The sequence below is a fragment of the Micropterus salmoides genome, unplaced genomic scaffold (genome assembly GCF_014851395.1).
Source record: "Micropterus salmoides isolate LMB-PRFRI ecotype aquatic unplaced genomic scaffold, ASM1485139v1 Ms_hic_scaffold_12, whole genome shotgun sequence".
Classification (NCBI taxonomy): domain Eukaryota; kingdom Metazoa; phylum Chordata; class Actinopteri; order Centrarchiformes; family Centrarchidae; genus Micropterus; species Micropterus salmoides.
The window spans coordinates 7092082-7108819 of record NW_024040263.1 but is presented as its reverse complement, the minus strand read 5'-3'; the positions used below and the strand labels follow the sequence as shown (position 1 = coordinate 7108819).

The window sequence follows — 16738 nt, the reverse complement described above, 5'->3', positions numbered from 1 at the left end:
TCTCTCTCTCTCTCTCTCTCTCTCTCTCTCTCTCTGTGTGTGACTCAGCTGCAGGGAGGTCTTTTTCCACCCTGTTTGTTTGTGTGTTTGTAAGTTCAAACTGATTTATTTTTTCCGATAAACAGTCCAAAACCCAAAGATTATTTAGCGTACAATCATATAAAACACAGAAAAGCACCAAATCCTCACATTTGAGAAGTTGCAACCAGAGAGTTCTTGACATTTTTTGCCTGGAAAAATGACTTAATAAGACTTTATACCAATGCAATATGGGGCTATTTTCACTTGAACTGAACTTATCTGAACACACTTGAATGATACACACCTGGTAGTATCCAATTATTGCTTATTTTATTTATTATTATAAATATCTTTATTATTCTTATTATAAATAATAATACTATTGTAAAAGAGTTCATTTGGAGCACTCTGCATGAATGCCTTCTCATCATACCAGCCAAACGTACAATGACCCTGTGGAACCAGCCCTCAGTTTTTTGTACATGAGGGTCATTACTGACCTTTACAAATCGAAGTTTGAAAAAAAATTCATACAGGAAAGTTTGGAAAAAAAAGTTTGCCCAGTTGTCATGGAGACAATTTAGTTGTCATCGCGTGATTCGTTTGAGGTTTTGGTCATGGTCACTTTCACATCCCCCACCCACTCCAATACACAGCCATTTGTTATCAGGTGACTGAAGTTACATACTCGCGTGAAAACACCTGAACCATCTCCATCTCCTTTTTTTGGTCAAACTTTGTTCTTTCATTATGAGAATAACTGTCCTCCACAAACGTCTGCAAGTCATCATCAAATGTGGCCACTGTGGTGTCTGAGCTGGTTTTAAAAATACTCTTCATGTGGTTGCTCTTAAAAGCCCCACTAGCACACTACCAGGGGAAGTATTGTAAATATAATCAGGGTTTCTCAGCAGAATGACCACTTAAAAGGTATTTGTCACTGTAAAGGATGTGAAATTATGAGGTTTTCAGAATTGAAGGGAAGCAGTTTAGTGTGATTTTGTTGTATTTAACAAAGCTGCACTTATTCAGCCTAGATTTGTGCAATCTGACCTGTATGTCCATCATTGGTTGCATGCTCTGAGATGTCTGATATGATTATCATATCAGATTCACTCCAGAGACAAAAGCAAAACACACAAAACATATGTTGAACGTAAATACTGCTCTAAAGCAAGAATGCAAGCAAAGTTGTAATATAAGTCTTTGGAACAGTTTCTGAGGAATGTGTGGCTAATCAGTCATATGAGTTGGTGTGGTGATGTGCAAGAGACCTGGGTTCAGTTCCCCACTATGACACATCCACCAATGTGTCCCTGAGCAAGACACTTAACCCCTAGCTGCTCCAGAGGCGTCCGACCTATGACATACATAGCAATTGTAAGTCACTTTGGTTAAAGCGTCAACTAAATGAGTAACTGTAAATGTATGATAACTGAAGGTCTTTAGAGGGGACTTTAAAGTGAGTCTCCATCTTACATACAGTATAAGTTTGGGAAATAAGTGCTGCTGTAGTCAACATACAAGCAGTGTGTGTGTGTGTGTGTGTGTGTGTGTGTGTGTGTTCCACTTTCTCACCACAGACACAGCCAGCTCAGCTTTGTCCCGTGTTTGGAATTAGCTAGCTTGTGTCCCCATGCTGACCCTGGGAAGTAACAGACGACATGACAGCTCTATGGTAATGGTGACTAGAAATATCTCAACGATTTTGGAAATTGGATTTCTTTCCAACAGGGTCGCTTTCATTTATCTAATCCATACACAAACAGAAATGCAAAAAAGACAGTTTGTGGGAGATACGTCTAAAACAATTTTTTAGCGTACAAAAAGCCAGGCGCAGTGAGGTTGCCAATTTTTACATTTCTGTTTGTGTATGGATTAAACAAATTAGATTTGTGTTAATGAGAAAGCTTTGGAGCTGTTGGTAGGCATAGGACCCGAGGAGAGAGCCAGGCTAGCTGTTCTCTTCTTAGCCTATGTTAGGTAGGCTAACAACGTACTTGACTTTAACTCCATATGAAACATACAGACATCACCGTGGTCTATTCTGTTAATGACATTATCCACTAAAGATGTTCAACGAAATATGAGAATTTTATTGTAAAATATTCAGATTTGGGAATCGTTGTGGTATTGGCCCATTTGTTGGCTAGCCTGTGTTCCAGCACACCCCCACCCCCCACAAACTTTCTGCGGTTTAATCAGGTTGAACCACTTCTGTTGTCCAAGAATGAACTGGAATGAAGGAACAACTTATGTTTACAGAGCTAATGTGTAAGAGGTGAGTGTTAAATACTTTTTCAAAGAGCCATTTTTATTTTAATTGATGAGAGAGAAATGCAGAATGTAGCGTTATGTAGAGAAGTGCGCAGCCGCTTGAAAGCTACAGTAAACATTTTCATTTCCTTAATTAAACCAGTTTCAAATGGCAATGTAAAGTTAGTCTTAAATGGTGAAAACAGATCAGAGAAAGAACAGGTTCACAGTTATCCACACCAAAGCAAATATTTGACATTTGGGACACAGTATTCCCTTTAAAAACAAATTCCAGTTTTTGAGTTATCTGTGTATCATAGCTTTTTAAAAGGACTCCATAATCAAAAGTTTCAAAAGCTAATTACATGAGTGCAGTGCTGCAGCTCTCGGATAAATATCTCTGAACATCATAGACATGCCGTATCTTCTGTCGTCCTCCCTCCATTTCACATGCAAACATGGATCTTTTTTTTTTTTATCAGCAAGTGAACCCTGATGCAAACGAGCTACAGAGGAAGTAGCAGAGATAGGCTATACCCACGCTAAAACACATTCTTATCACTGACAGAAGCCTATTGTGGTGTGGGGTTAAGCTGAAGCCTCATACCAACTTGAAAGTAGGAATGATGTCACCAGCCCACATTGTGTACATACAATGTGGTAATTTAGTCTGTGAGGGTCAGAAAAAAACATTTCTAGTGACCTTGGGGAATTTGGGCGTGGTTATAATCACACAAGCAGAAGTGTCATTCTGCGAGAACACACGTATTACGCAGATTCTAATATTTTTAGCTTCATTTATTGGTAAGAAAACAGCGTGCCTCGCAAACATCAGTATGCTAGCACTGACATTGTGAGCATATTGCCAAGCTAGGATTAGCGTTTAGCTCAAAGCATCGCTCTAAGTGAAGTCTCACAGAGCCCTTAGCATGGCTACAGCCTCTTTGTCTTGTTAGACTAAATATGACAAAACAAAACCCAAATACATTCAGTTAAAATGAAAGGAATTCAGTTTTTTAATCCGCGAGAATTGTATACCTGACACAAGACCATGACATACGGATTTAAAGCTTACAGAAAATATAATTGTTACACTGTTAAATAAATCAAATGTGAAATGTTGGGATGTTTTTGCCTTGTCTGAAAGTTTGAAAAAACATGGAGTCTGCGTTCTATCACAGGGTTATCCGAGGTCTTACACCATGGGTGGTGAGGAAAAATCAACACACATGTACTGTATACTCCCATAATGTACATGCACTGACTCGTGCAGACACAGGCATGACATCACACTTTTGCAAATATCAGTGGCAGCAAGCAGGACACTGTCTCCTTTGTCCCCATCTAGAGTAGTCTTATCTTTCCACTGTAGGCTGAATTCTCTTTCAAGAGAGTTGCAGCATGTGAAGTTGGCAACGTGTCTCTGATCTTAACAATGTGGCATAAGGTTCTCTTGTATTGTCTTGTTGGCCTCTTTATCTACTTCATTTATAGAGCTAAGTTTTTAGAAAGCCTATTTTCGCTCCCGAGTGTTTGGTACTGCTGTGCTTATTGACTATTGACTATCTATTTTAGCTCCTCCTCTTCCCCCTCCCAGCTAAACTAAGCACCCGTGTTTTGTGTGTTGTGTGTGTAACATGTTAATGAATCTCTTCTCGTGATCACAGAGTAATATGGTAGGACCAGCCTGTTCCTGAAACCAGTTTCAAGCTGAATACAACAGCCACCACCCTGCTAACCTTCATATGCATGTGAAAATCCACAGACATGAAGCATGGATCCGCTTGCATAACCACAGTCTTATCTCATAACATGGTATTATTCAGCACCTTTTAGGGTTGTGGAGCCTATGACAGGCTATTAGGGATACTTCTTATGGAAAATTATAATTTATGTATGATAGGATGAAATTCAACGGACATTTATTAAACAAATGCACAACAATTGTCCACATTTTAGAGAAATTCCTTCTTTTTAAAGATTTTTCCATCTGTCCACTTATTTTCACAGTAGGTCCGAAACACTTGTGTTTTAACTATCGTTGAAGTCCAAAGACAACCATAAATCTCAAAATCTGGACTAAGGGATTAGCTTTTCCTACTTTTAATCATAATAATAATAATAATAATCCGATTTAAGGTTTTTTTTAGGTTAACTTTACCGTATTTTATTCTCCTGTTTTAAATTAGTCTCTCCTAAAGAGAAATGGTTGAACACAGTGGTCACTGCCCCACTGGCTGAAGGGAATAATGGAGACATAGATAAGAAAATGAATGGCTTTTTCCTTCCTGCCATGTTGTTCATTGGATGAGGATAGTGAAGACAATAAATCGTCAGCCCAGGCACTATCTGGCCCTTCAATGGCTTCACCTGGAGCCCTAAATATTTCAGCAGCTGCTATCACTTTAATGGGCCTGTCTTTCACTGGGTTGCCATGGCTGCCACCTGGCCACTGTATATTTCTACTCTGCCAGTGCCACCTTCAGCAGAGGGGACAGACTTTAAGACTGACTTTTCGTCTGTCTGCTGGAGGTAACAATCGTAGTAGTATAGCACCCAAAATGCTACACCTTAGAGAGCAGGGAAGTTTAGAAAAGAAATATAGAACAATGAAATGTGTTTTTGTAAAGTTTAAAGTATATCTGCTTTGACTTTTTTTCAATCAAGTCTCTGGGATTGAGGTTAAAAGCTCCTGTTTAGCAAGAAAGAAGATTGATTCTGAGTAAAGGGTGCGTCTTGCCTCTAAGCTATTTGTCCAGACCACGCCTGCCTGTATGAAAGCTGACAATGCCAGAAACCAGATCAGAAAAAAATGACAGAACCCCTAGAGGCAAGTATTTCTCTTTTATGTTTCCACTGTGTTTGCTCCTTTCAGCCTGGGGCTTTATCTCTCTTGATTTTTTTGGTTTTTTATTCTTACAAAGCTACTTTGGCAAAACATTGAAGTGCACCACAATAGCTGGGCTCATGTTTACTTAGGAGTGAAGAGCCTCTTTATGCAACACCACTTGTACAACCATTCACACTGAAGAGAATAAGAAATCCCTAGCTATATCTGCGTAGTGATAATAAATTATTACTTAAACCGATACAGTTGGCACTGCCGGAAAGGCATGACATTTTTCAGCAAAAATGGACTGTTCGTAACAACTCCTGGCCATCATCCAATTCCTTGTTCAGAAGGATCAGCCAAACCCTACTTTTGTGGAAATCTGGGGGAGATGACTTAAGCTGCAGCAGCTCCTAAATGCTGCCAGACCCATCATTAGAAACCGCACACAGCTAGTGCAAAGAAACCAGACAAAGCTTAAAGTAATGGGGCATTGTGTCTGTCTGGTAAGACAAGACAAGGGAATTCAATTTGGATTTTTTTTACAGCTTTTGTTTTTATTATTTCATTTTACTGAGTTGAGAATATTTATATTTTAATATGGGCACTACTTTTCAGTCAGAGCACTGTCAATCACCCAAGACCCACAGGAAAACGTGAGTGTTGACCAAATATTAGAAGCACATCTCAGTATAACACAAGACAGTTCAGCCACACCACAAACTACAGCCTCCAGAATGACCATAAAGTTTAATCAACCTCTCTACACCTCTCTAAAACAGTTTCAACAGGTGGCAGGATTATGCATCAGTGATCATCCATCCATCCATTGTCAACCGCTTATCCTGCGTACAGGGTTGCGGGGGGGCTGGAGCCAATCCCAGCTTACATCGGGCGAAAGGCTCAGTGATCATTATAATTTTAACAAAGTACTATTGTTGTTATTATTAGAATCGTGGTGGTGGTGATGATAATAATGATAAAAACTTGTCAAGAGAGAAAGAGAAGAGAGGAATATGATCGATGCATCAAAGCTTATTCAGTTAAATAACACAGCAGCAAAAACCGTGTTGTGATGTATTTGCCCTAATGGCATGTTTCTCGTCCCCCTGATTTGATTTGTAATGATGCTGCTTTCCCCAATCCATAGTCCTCGACATACAAAATTAATGAATTGTTACTGCATCATTCTGCACTGAGGGAAATCCCTGGCTGGATTTGTTTGCTCTGTTGCTCATGTCTCTGACTGTGGAGAAGTGGAAGCAACAAATATGTGTAATTGTCAAATTGCCATAACCGGAAATGATCAAATCAGAAGAATCCAGCGAGCCTTGTGTAGCAATGAGATGGCTATTCTGGTAGTTTGAGGCTGTAAACAGACAAATACATACACGACACTGCAATCTCAAACATTCAGATCTTAAACTATTTCAGAACCAACTCTCAGATTCTCTCTCTCACACACACACACACACACACACACACACACACACACACACGTATGTATTTTTAACAACCTATATTTTGGCATGTTTGTAAGTAGTAAGTAAGTAAGTAAAATTTATTTAATATAGCACCTTTCACAGAGCAAGTCACAAAGTGCTTTACAGTGATAAATAATAACAATAATAAAAGCCACAATAAAATAGTGGAGAGATCAGACAATCATACAAAAGCATCAAACATTATAAAGGATCAATCAATATAATCAATGTATTTGTGTATATTAACAGGCGCATAAAAATCAAAATCAAGGCATTATGTATTTTTGTCCCATTTCTGGCCCTCCTGTATTTCAGGTTATTTTGGGCAAGTAGAGCAGTGTCTTCTGGGTTACTGTGGGCTCCCCCTGTGTGACAACATGACAGCAGGTACTGTAAATGAGAGCATGATGTAGGTTATGACTTTCATTAATGGGCCTTTTATTAGATAGTAGTTCTTCAAACATACTTCCACAAGTGGTGTTCTTTGTTGTGCGGAAAGTGTCATATTTCATTGGATTGTTGTATTATAAGCTCAGTCTCAGTTGTGGTGTTAAATCCAATCTTGATGGCTCATAGTTCAGACAGAAATGTACTGTACCAAACGGAGCATTTTTGAGAGAAGTTGTTGCTAGTGTATTGTTGTCTGAGAGGAGCTAATCACTGCTTACATCAGACTAATCTTGCAATCTGTTTTACCGCTGAATAAATGACAAACTGTAGTTTTTGACTCTCAAGACATCTGTACCACCCATGAGAAAGACTTGAACAAAAGAGCAGCAGAAAATTTACTTGAAGCAAAGTGAAGGCTGATAAACAGGTGAAAAGCTGCTTTAAAAAAGTGAACCTGGTCAGAGTGAAATACAGCAAGCAGGCTGATGGACGATAAGAAACGTGAGCGCAGCAAATCGGGCTAACCTGGCAAAATGTTTTGTTTTCTAAAATAAAGAACCCTATTCAGCCTGTTCTGGTTTTCTGCGCTTCCAAGTCAGAAAAGGCTCAGCAGGAGATAATAGTTCTATCATGGTTTGCCTTACTAGTGACTTTAGCCCAACCAGTAATGCATTTTTGAGGCAAATATTTTGATATATTAGTTTTAAAAATCTGTTATATTGACTGATACTATTTTTGTTTGTTTACATGTAACAGTAACAAAAACATTTTAAAAGGATTCTTTAAAAAGATTTTGTAAAGAATTGTGTCATGCAGTAGATGAACATGACAGTTGAAAAATCAACTTTCCAGTGCTCAAGGAATGTAATATTGACACTGTTTCTTAATTACCTCAAACATATTCTTGGCATTGCTGTACTGCAATGTCTTTATAGTGATATTACTTATCAGCCAACATACACCAATATACAGTGGGTACGGAAAGTATTCAGACCCCTTTAAATTTGTCACTCTTTGTTTCATTGCAGCCATTTTCCAAAAACCAAAAAAGTTCATTTTATTTCTCAGTAATGTACACTCAGCACCCCATCTTGACAGAAAAAAACAGAAATGTAGAAATTTTTGCAAATTTATTAAAAAGAAAAACTGAAATATCACATGGTCATAAGTATTCAGACCCTTTGCCGTGACACTCATATTTAACTCAGGTGCAGTCTATTTCTTCTGATCATCCTTGAGATGGTTCTACACCTTCATTTGAGTCCAGCTGTGTTTGATTATACTGATTGGACTTGATTAGGAAAGCCACACACCTGTCTATATAAGACCTTACAGCTCACAGTGCATGTCAGAGCAAATGAGAATCATGAGGTCAAAGGAACTGCCTGAAGAGCTCAGAGACAGAATTGTGGCAAGGCACAGATCTGGCCAAGGTTACAAAAAATTTCTGCTGCACTTAAGGTTCCTAAGAGCACAGTGGCCTCCATAATCCTCAAATGGAAGACGTTTGGGACGACCAGAACCCTTCCTAGAGCTGGCCATCCGGCCAAACTGAGCTATCGGGGGAGAAGAGCCTTGGTGAGAGAGGTAAAGAAGAACCCAAAGGTCACTGTGGCTGAGCTCCAGAGATGCAGTCGGGAGATGGGAGAAAGTTGTAGTAAGTCAACCATCACTGCAGCAATCCACCAGTCGGGGCTTTATGGCAGAGTGGCCCGACAGAAGCCTCTCCTCAGTGCAAGACACATGAAAGCCTGCATGGAGTTTGCTAAAAACACCTGAAGGACTCCAAGATGGTGATAAATAAGATCCTCTGGTCTGATGAGACCAAGATTGAACTTTTTGGCATTAATTCTAAGCGGTATGTGTGGAGAAAACCAGGCACTGCTCATCACCTGTCCAATACAGTCTCAACAGTGAAGCATGGTGGTGGCAGCATCATGCTGTGGGGGTGTTTTTCAGCTGCAGGGACAGGACGACTGGTTGCAATCGAGGGAAAGATGAATGCGGCCAAGTACAGGGATATCCTGGACGAAAACCTTTTCCAGAGTGCTCTGGACCTCAGACTGGGCCGAAGGTTTACCTTCCAACAAGACAATGACCCTAAGCACAGCGCTAAAATAACGAAGGAGTGGCTTCACAACAACTCCGTGGCTGTTCTTGAATGGCCCGGCCAGAGCCCTGACTTAAACCCAATTGAGCATCTCTGGAGAGACCTGAAAATGGCTGTCCACCAACGTTTACCATCCAACCTGACAGAACTGGAGAGGATCTGCAAGGAGGAATGGCAGAGGATACCCAAATCCAGATGTGAAAAATTTGTTGCATCTTTCCCAAAACGACTCATGGCTGTATTAGATCAAAAGGGTGCTTCTACTAAATACTGAGCAAAGGGTCTGAATACTTATGACCATGTGATATTTCAGTTTTTCTTTTTTAATAAATTTGCAAAAATTTCTACATTTCTGTTTTTTTTCTGTCAAGATGGGTGCTGAGTGTACATTACTGAGAAATAAAATGAACATTTTTTGATTTTTGGAAAATGGCTGCAATGAAACAAAGAGTGAAAAATTTAAAGGGGTCTGAATACTTTCCGTACCCACTGTATCTGCATTGGTAGCCCTCCTCCAGTCCAAGTGCTCTAACCCAGGCACTGAACTTAAAATTGCATGTTTGTATGCAATAAAATGTGGGTCAACAAGTGTGATTTGCAAATGAATGTGATGCGCAACTCCATGATGGCTTCTATATTGTGCTGTGCATGTTTGAGTCCAAAGCAAGGCACAAAACCAGCATGAGAAACAAAATTAGTGTTTGATGACTCCTCCTCAGCACACTCACTCACGCACACACCTCCCTCCATCTGTCTCCCTCTAACTCTCACTATTTACACAACACCGCACTTTATGAAAGACTGTCTGTTTTACAAGAAACCCACATTTAGACATCAATTTTAAAAAAACATCAGCAGCAGAATTAGAGACTTGATGTGGTCAATGTGTGTTATATTGTACATGATTTTTAAAAACTACATTTTGAGAGTTTTGAGGCTGCTGCATCACTTGACGTGATTCCCACGATGGCTCTGTGAAAGAGCTGGAGAGGGCAGTTGTACTGCTGGTGAGTCATGGGCCTCTGACAGTTGAGAACGATGCTAATTACACTAATTCAAGCACTAATTGAAAGGGACAATAGTGTTATTCTCCCATGGTGGAAGGAGCATGCGGCTTTGATATTCATGTTGAATTCCTACAGAAATATCAAGTGCTGACCTGCGATTGGTCCTTGTTATGCATTTGAACACTGCTGCTGTCATTTTTCTCGTACCTCCTCCTTTCCTGTAGACTTACACTCACCCTGTTTTTCCTTTCTGCTCCCTCCCCCTCCTGCTTTCCCCCCTCCCTCCCTCCCTCCCTGTAACCTCCTCCTCTCCATCTCCATCCATGTGGCGTTCAGAGCAGCTTACTCATGTCCAGTCACTTCCCACCACGCCTGGCTTCTCACACGGACACTCACTTTCTTCTCATCTCTCTCTTTGTTTTGTTTTTTGACAAAAGGACAAGAATGAGGTCCTTGTCAACCTGTCACTGAAGATGGTTCAGCGAAGGTAAGAAACCCCCCTCCCTAACACACGCACACGCACACACACACGCACACACACACACACACTCCCCTCGCTGCTTTTACATTCCTTCTCAAGAATCCACCCTCTTCTAACTGAAAGCAGATGGTAAAAGTTTGACTGTTATGCCTAAACTTTGTGGTTGGTGTGGATGTTTCTGTGGTACTGGGGAAAGTGGATTCAAAAGAAGAGAGTGAGCTGTGATTGGTTGAGAGGCACTTTTAAGGTAGAAGCGGGAGGCTGTAATTTGGTATTGTGGCATGCAGCTGCTGCGTGTTTTACAGTTGATCTCCTGTGGTGACAGAGTCCATGTGATCCTGTATTATGTAGTGTGAGTGTTTAACTCTGTCCTGATGTTGTGTTAGTGCTCTGAGACAAACATAAACCATGTCATGTCACGCTAGTGGCACGGCTCTAGGGATGTTGGCCAGTCGGTTGTTCTACCAGTTTGGTCCAGGATTAAAGATCTATTGTATGGGTTTAGATGCATTTTTGCATCCATGGTCCTCTGAGGATGAGGCCTGCTGACTTTGGTGATCCCTTGAATCCCAGTGAATATGGTACAGACATCCATGATTCAAGTTCCCCACAGGAGGACTTAGAATAACTTTGATGATGTCACTAGAGGGAAAGTCAGGGGATCACCAGGTACTGGACAAGCGTATCCTAATAGTAACTGTTAGCGTGCTAACAATACTAACATGCTAAGTTAAGATCGTGAACGTGGTAAACATTACCTGCTAAACACCTGGATGTCATTGTGAGCATGTTAGCATGCCAAGATTAGCATTTAGCTCAAAGCACCGCTGTGCCAAAGAGCAGCCTCACAGAGCCGCTAGCATGGCTGTAGTCTTGTTAAATGTTCTTGGAGAGATTATGTGTAAGATCCCTGTGATTTTTCATGTTTCATATTTTCTTGATAGTTGTCACAAACCTTCTCTGTTTGTGATCAGAGGAAACATGGGGAGATGAGGCACATCCTAACATCCTTCCTCTTGAAGTGCAGGCATGTTCCTGGAAATATGGTGCATTGTAGCAGCCAACTGGATTTATCCTTGCTGGGGGTTTTTTCTCACATTATCCTGTTTGAAAAAGCATTACACTCTTGCTGTTCCCAGTCTTTTCAAAGAAAACTTCTTTCTTGTTCAGCAGTCATTTCTTCCAGTAATGTCCTTCCCAAGGGAAACAAGAATGTAGTTCTGGGGAAAAAGTCAGCATCTTCCAAATTTCCATGGTGCCAATGTGAGTGTTGGAAAGGATCTGCAGAGCTTCCCTCAGGCTATTTTCAACTAAGAAAATATATATGGTTTTCATACAAACAAGCAGTGTGAGCAATGCAGACCTCACTTGCCTAAATATGTTGTAAAATATGTCATTCAGAAATAAAAACGGCAAATTTATTTATCTACAAAACTAGCAATCACGTTTTGTTTTCCCCTAACTCCCCTTTCTATCAACCAGAGTTGTTCACATCCAGTTGCCGTTCGCCGTCTGATGTCAAAAAATGGTTTTGTAATGAGAGTGATGTCAGAGGGGCCTGCAGGAATCCACTTTGGGCGTCTGAGGTATTCCAAAAGCAATTTGACAGCTCAGTCCAAAGTCCAAGCGCGGCAGGAAACTCTCTGAGCCAAAGTCGAACAAGATGCATCTCTTTCTCTCCTCTACCGAGTCATCTGACTTAGCCTGTTATTGTTCTCTTTCCTGCATGCCTGTCATAGCTGCTGTCTAGCCATGCAGAGGGAGAGAGGGAGAGAAATGCACTGCAAATCACCAGTCATATCATTGTACGGGCTACTATTTTATGAAGCAACTTTTTGTGACTCTGTGTGTGATGATGTCCGCTTGTGTTTTTTTCCCCTCAGGCCCTCTGCGATTATGCTTCCTCCTGTGGTTATGGTTGCACCCAGTAAGCAATCAGGAATGTCCTCCTTCTCCTGCCTATGACATGGTTTAACCCACGTATGATCTGGTCATCATGATGGCCTCCATGGTTGCCAATGGAAACCGAGATGGGCAGGCTCTGGATTTGAAAGGGGTGGATCCAGAGACCTGCATGATTGTGTTCAAGAACCACTGGGCTCAGGTAAATGCCAGCGCTAAATCCTGCTGCTTAAAGGAATAGAAATACACTTTTTTAGATGAGAAGGAAGATACCACTGTCATGGAGCGCTCCGGCAGTCCAATGCTTACAGTTCATGCCAAATTACCTCAATGTCCCTGGTTTGATTTCAACCAGTGAGCTTTGTTGAATGCCATACCTCGCTCACGGCCCTTGTTTGCTGTCTGTGTTTTCAGTGTTGACTGTCCAATAAAGGCAAAAATGCCTACAGCTGGGAGGCAATTAGCTTAACTTAGCATAAAGACTGGAAGCAAGGGGAAACTGATATGCTCTTTCTCTCCAATTTGAAAATATCAGCATATCTTAAGCTCTCTAATTAAAGGGGCTATAAGCAAGTTTTTGATTTTAATAAATCATTTTCATTGCCTTATTGTCAGTGGACTCAAAACTCAGAAACTTAGAAATGAAGCACACGCCTGTTTTCTCTGTTGCTTGCATCAGCTACTATTCTGCTTTTAATGTGAGGTCTCCGGGTTGGATTCAGCCCTGTGCGCACTCCCGAGCCTCTCTCAGACTACAGCGACAACACGGCAGCTAACGAGATGCAGTCCACTAACACCATAAAACAACCAGCTCACAGCAAAACACAGGCTCCACGTAAGGACACAAAACAACAATAAAGGTTTATGTGCTGAAGCCCATCAGACCAAACAGGTTCAGATGTCGAATAAGAACAAAGTGAGCATTAGCAAAGCTGGAGAAACAGAGAAAGTCACATTAGCTCGCCGGTTAACACCGAGCAATTGCTAATGTTATCCGGTGCAAAGTTACATCGCTTTCCACATTACCTCACCAACTAACGTGACCCATGTTACTATCCTGTGTACCACTGTTGATATAGCCTGCAAGAACGGATGTAACGGTAAAAAGCAAATGTGGAGAGATTTATTTACTAACGTTAGCCTATAGTGATGCAGCCAGGGCAGCCAGCTAATGCTACATTAGCTCTGACCTGCCGCTGTTTTCTTCGTAACGTCAGTGTACGTTTATTGTGGTTTTAGCAATACTCCGGTACACAGCTTCTCCACCTCTCCGTTGCTGTAACTAACGTGACCCACATAATGTAAAACACTGCAACAAAACGGGGACAACAACACAGAGGATTAGCCATCCACTATCACTAGTTACAGTTAAGGAAGGTACTTACTGCGGTCTAACTGTTATAAAGTGTGACACAATCTTGTTATAATATTCAGTCCAGCTCACTAACCGTTTCATTATCATCCAATACATGTAGCTGTGCTGACATTGCTGAGCCTCCGGTGACAGATTCACAGATAGTAAAGATAGTTACTGAAAAGCAGCAGGCGAGCTAACGATTTAGCACGGCGGCTAAATGCAGTAAATGTACCGTGATCATGTAACCAGCATGGATTAGTTCAACCTACAGTTGATAAAACTATTACTGTAACATTGCAGTGGGAGTTTACCCGAGTTCCAGCTCTGTCTGTTCTCCCTGTCTGTCTATAGCCGCTTTCACTCTGCCTTGTATTGAGTTGATATGCGGCTCACTGCGCTGAATGAAAGGTACGGCGCTGGTGTTGATCTGCCTCTGAGACGGGAACATCGTAGTAACAGAGCCTGAACATGTCTGGAGAAAAGCCACAGCCTGCATGCTGGTGTTCCTGCGTTTATTGTGGTATTTCTGTATGAAAGTGGTTGTGTTTCGGGTTATGCTCGCTCATGAGTTCAAGCGAGCACGCGTACTAGCACACACCTGGTTGCAATCTTAGAACCGGTCGCTGGAAACTCCATAATGCCCCTTTAAACATGTTATATTTTGTTTGTTTAATCTGTGCATAAATAGAAATACCAGTTTGTGCTAGTAGAGAGTTGCATGCTGTAACTTTTCTAGATGAACAATAATTTATCTGGCTGGCCAGAACTTTGGTGCTGCATCTTCGCAAATTCATATTGATGATTTTGTTTTTTTTTCTTTTTCTGTTTGTGTGCTCATTAAACTAACAAGATACAGCAGGTTAATTACTGAACTTAAGAGGCAAGGCTAGCTGCTTCAAGTCTATATGCTAAGCTAAGCTAATCAACTCCTGGTTCTAGGGTCATATGTAAATGCACTGACATCAGATTAGTAATCTTCTCATCTAACTCTTGGCAAGAAAGTAAACAAGCTTATTTTCCAAAACTATATTGAATTATTCCTTTAAAATATAAATTTCAAAAATGCTATCTCCAAGCCTCAGCTAAACTTGTCTTTAAAGTGGTTGTTCCTGGTGGCGTGGAGTAAAGCCGCCGTTTGACCAAAAGTACCTGGGACTTTTATATCTCCAGATCTCTTTTCAATGAACTAAAAGGTTCCTTAAGCCCACTGTTGTGTGCGTTTCCACCGTGGTCTAAAGACCTGCGAAGATTAGGCAAATTAACCTGCTGACGGAGGCTGTAGCCACACAAAGCGATGTACAGGCATCATTATTTGTAACCACTATCCATGAGAAATATTTATAAATGAACATCAGATTTGACTGGAATATAATGAAAAACTATAGGCTTTGCTTGACTATTAAAGCAGCTTTTTTGTGTGAGTGCTATAATGAAGATAGGCTACACACGATAAAGTTCATTACGCATTAAATAATAGCCAAACAAACTGGATAAAGCCATAAAGTTCTTAAAATAACTCCAGCACAGAAAAAGCAACACAAAAATAAAATTGCGACAGTAGATCAGCTGCAGCATTCACGTCTGTGTCCGCCTGCGTTGGAAGAACGGGATGTTTAACGAGCTTTAATTACCTGCTGTAATCAGCTGTTCCACTTGTTTCGGAGAGGAGACCAACTTCGGCTCCATGTAGAGACTTCCTGGCTGATGAAAACTTAAAACAACAACTTCGGACCCAGTATTTAGCGTAACTCCATCAGCTGATCATTGTAAACACACTGCTGCAGCTGGCTGCTATTTCCCAGTTATGAATTTAATGCCAACATACGACCTCAGGCGGACATTGGCGAGACGTGTGGATAACAAACTGGATAAAACCATCAAGTTCTTAAAATAACTCCAGCACAGAGAAAGCAACACAAAAATAAAATCACGACATTTTGGAAGGTTATTAAAACATTTCCAGCAACAAGAGCTGCAGATCAGCTGTAGGACCGTGTCGCCTGAGCGTTGGAGGAACGTGATCTTTAACGAGCTTTATTACCTGCTGTAATTAGCAGTTCCGCTTGTTTTGGAGAGGAGTAGACCGACTTCGGCTCTGTGTAAAAACCTCCTGACTGATGAAAACTTAAAACAACAACAACTTAGACCCAGTATTTAGCGTAAACACACCACTGCAAGCTAGCCAACATAGATCTCAGGTGGACGTCGGCGAGACTTGTGTGGCTATTTGACTGTTGATTGTGATTTATTGGTTTGCAAACAAAGGTGGAAAAGAAACAAGCAGTCGTAGAAAAAGCAGTCGTAGAAACCCCCTCCCCCCTTCCGAGCAGGGACTTTTTGGGGGGTTTAGTGAAGGCCCCAGAACTACATTTAGACCCTGGTCCCTCTGGTGGAAAAACAGTGAGTTCCTCCAAAGGTTCCTAGTTCCGGGGTAAAGTTCCTTTGGTCGAAATGCAGCTTAAGTGTGTATGCCTTTTTTCACTGACGCTGCTTTCTGCTACCCTTGCACCTATGTTCATGTAATTACTTTCCTTCTTATTATAAACCTGCCTTATACAGCAGCCACAGCGAAGAAACACTCCAACATTATGACACAATATTCTAATGGAAGAAAACACCAACAAAGAAGCAATGCATACCTAACTTGAATTTACAAAGGATATGAATGCATTATCGTTAGAGACTATCTGACAGTGGGACTGAATTGATTGTTGGCGTACAGAAAAAACTTATTTACAACCATGAAATTTGCATTAATCTACATGCCATCACCCTCACTGAATACCTACGCAACAAGTGGATCCCACGGAGCTTGAGATTGGCAAAGCTTTACCCACTAATGTATGGGACAATAAGACCTTTTGTGATAATTGGTGTCAAGTCTTAAACAAGGTGGCATG

At 41.0% G+C, this 16738-nt stretch overlaps 1 protein-coding gene across 1 annotated transcript in view; it reads left to right on the top strand.

Moving 5' to 3' along the window:
* fam160a1a (family with sequence similarity 160 member A1a) overlaps positions 1-16738 on the top strand; it is a 34842-nt gene that overhangs the window by 1040 nt on the left and 17064 nt on the right. The window contains 2 exon segments of the mRNA XM_038713113.1: positions 10435-10585; positions 12463-12683. Coding sequence (XP_038569041.1) covers positions 12576-12683 — 108 coding nt within the window. The 5' untranslated portion in view covers positions 10435-10585; positions 12463-12575.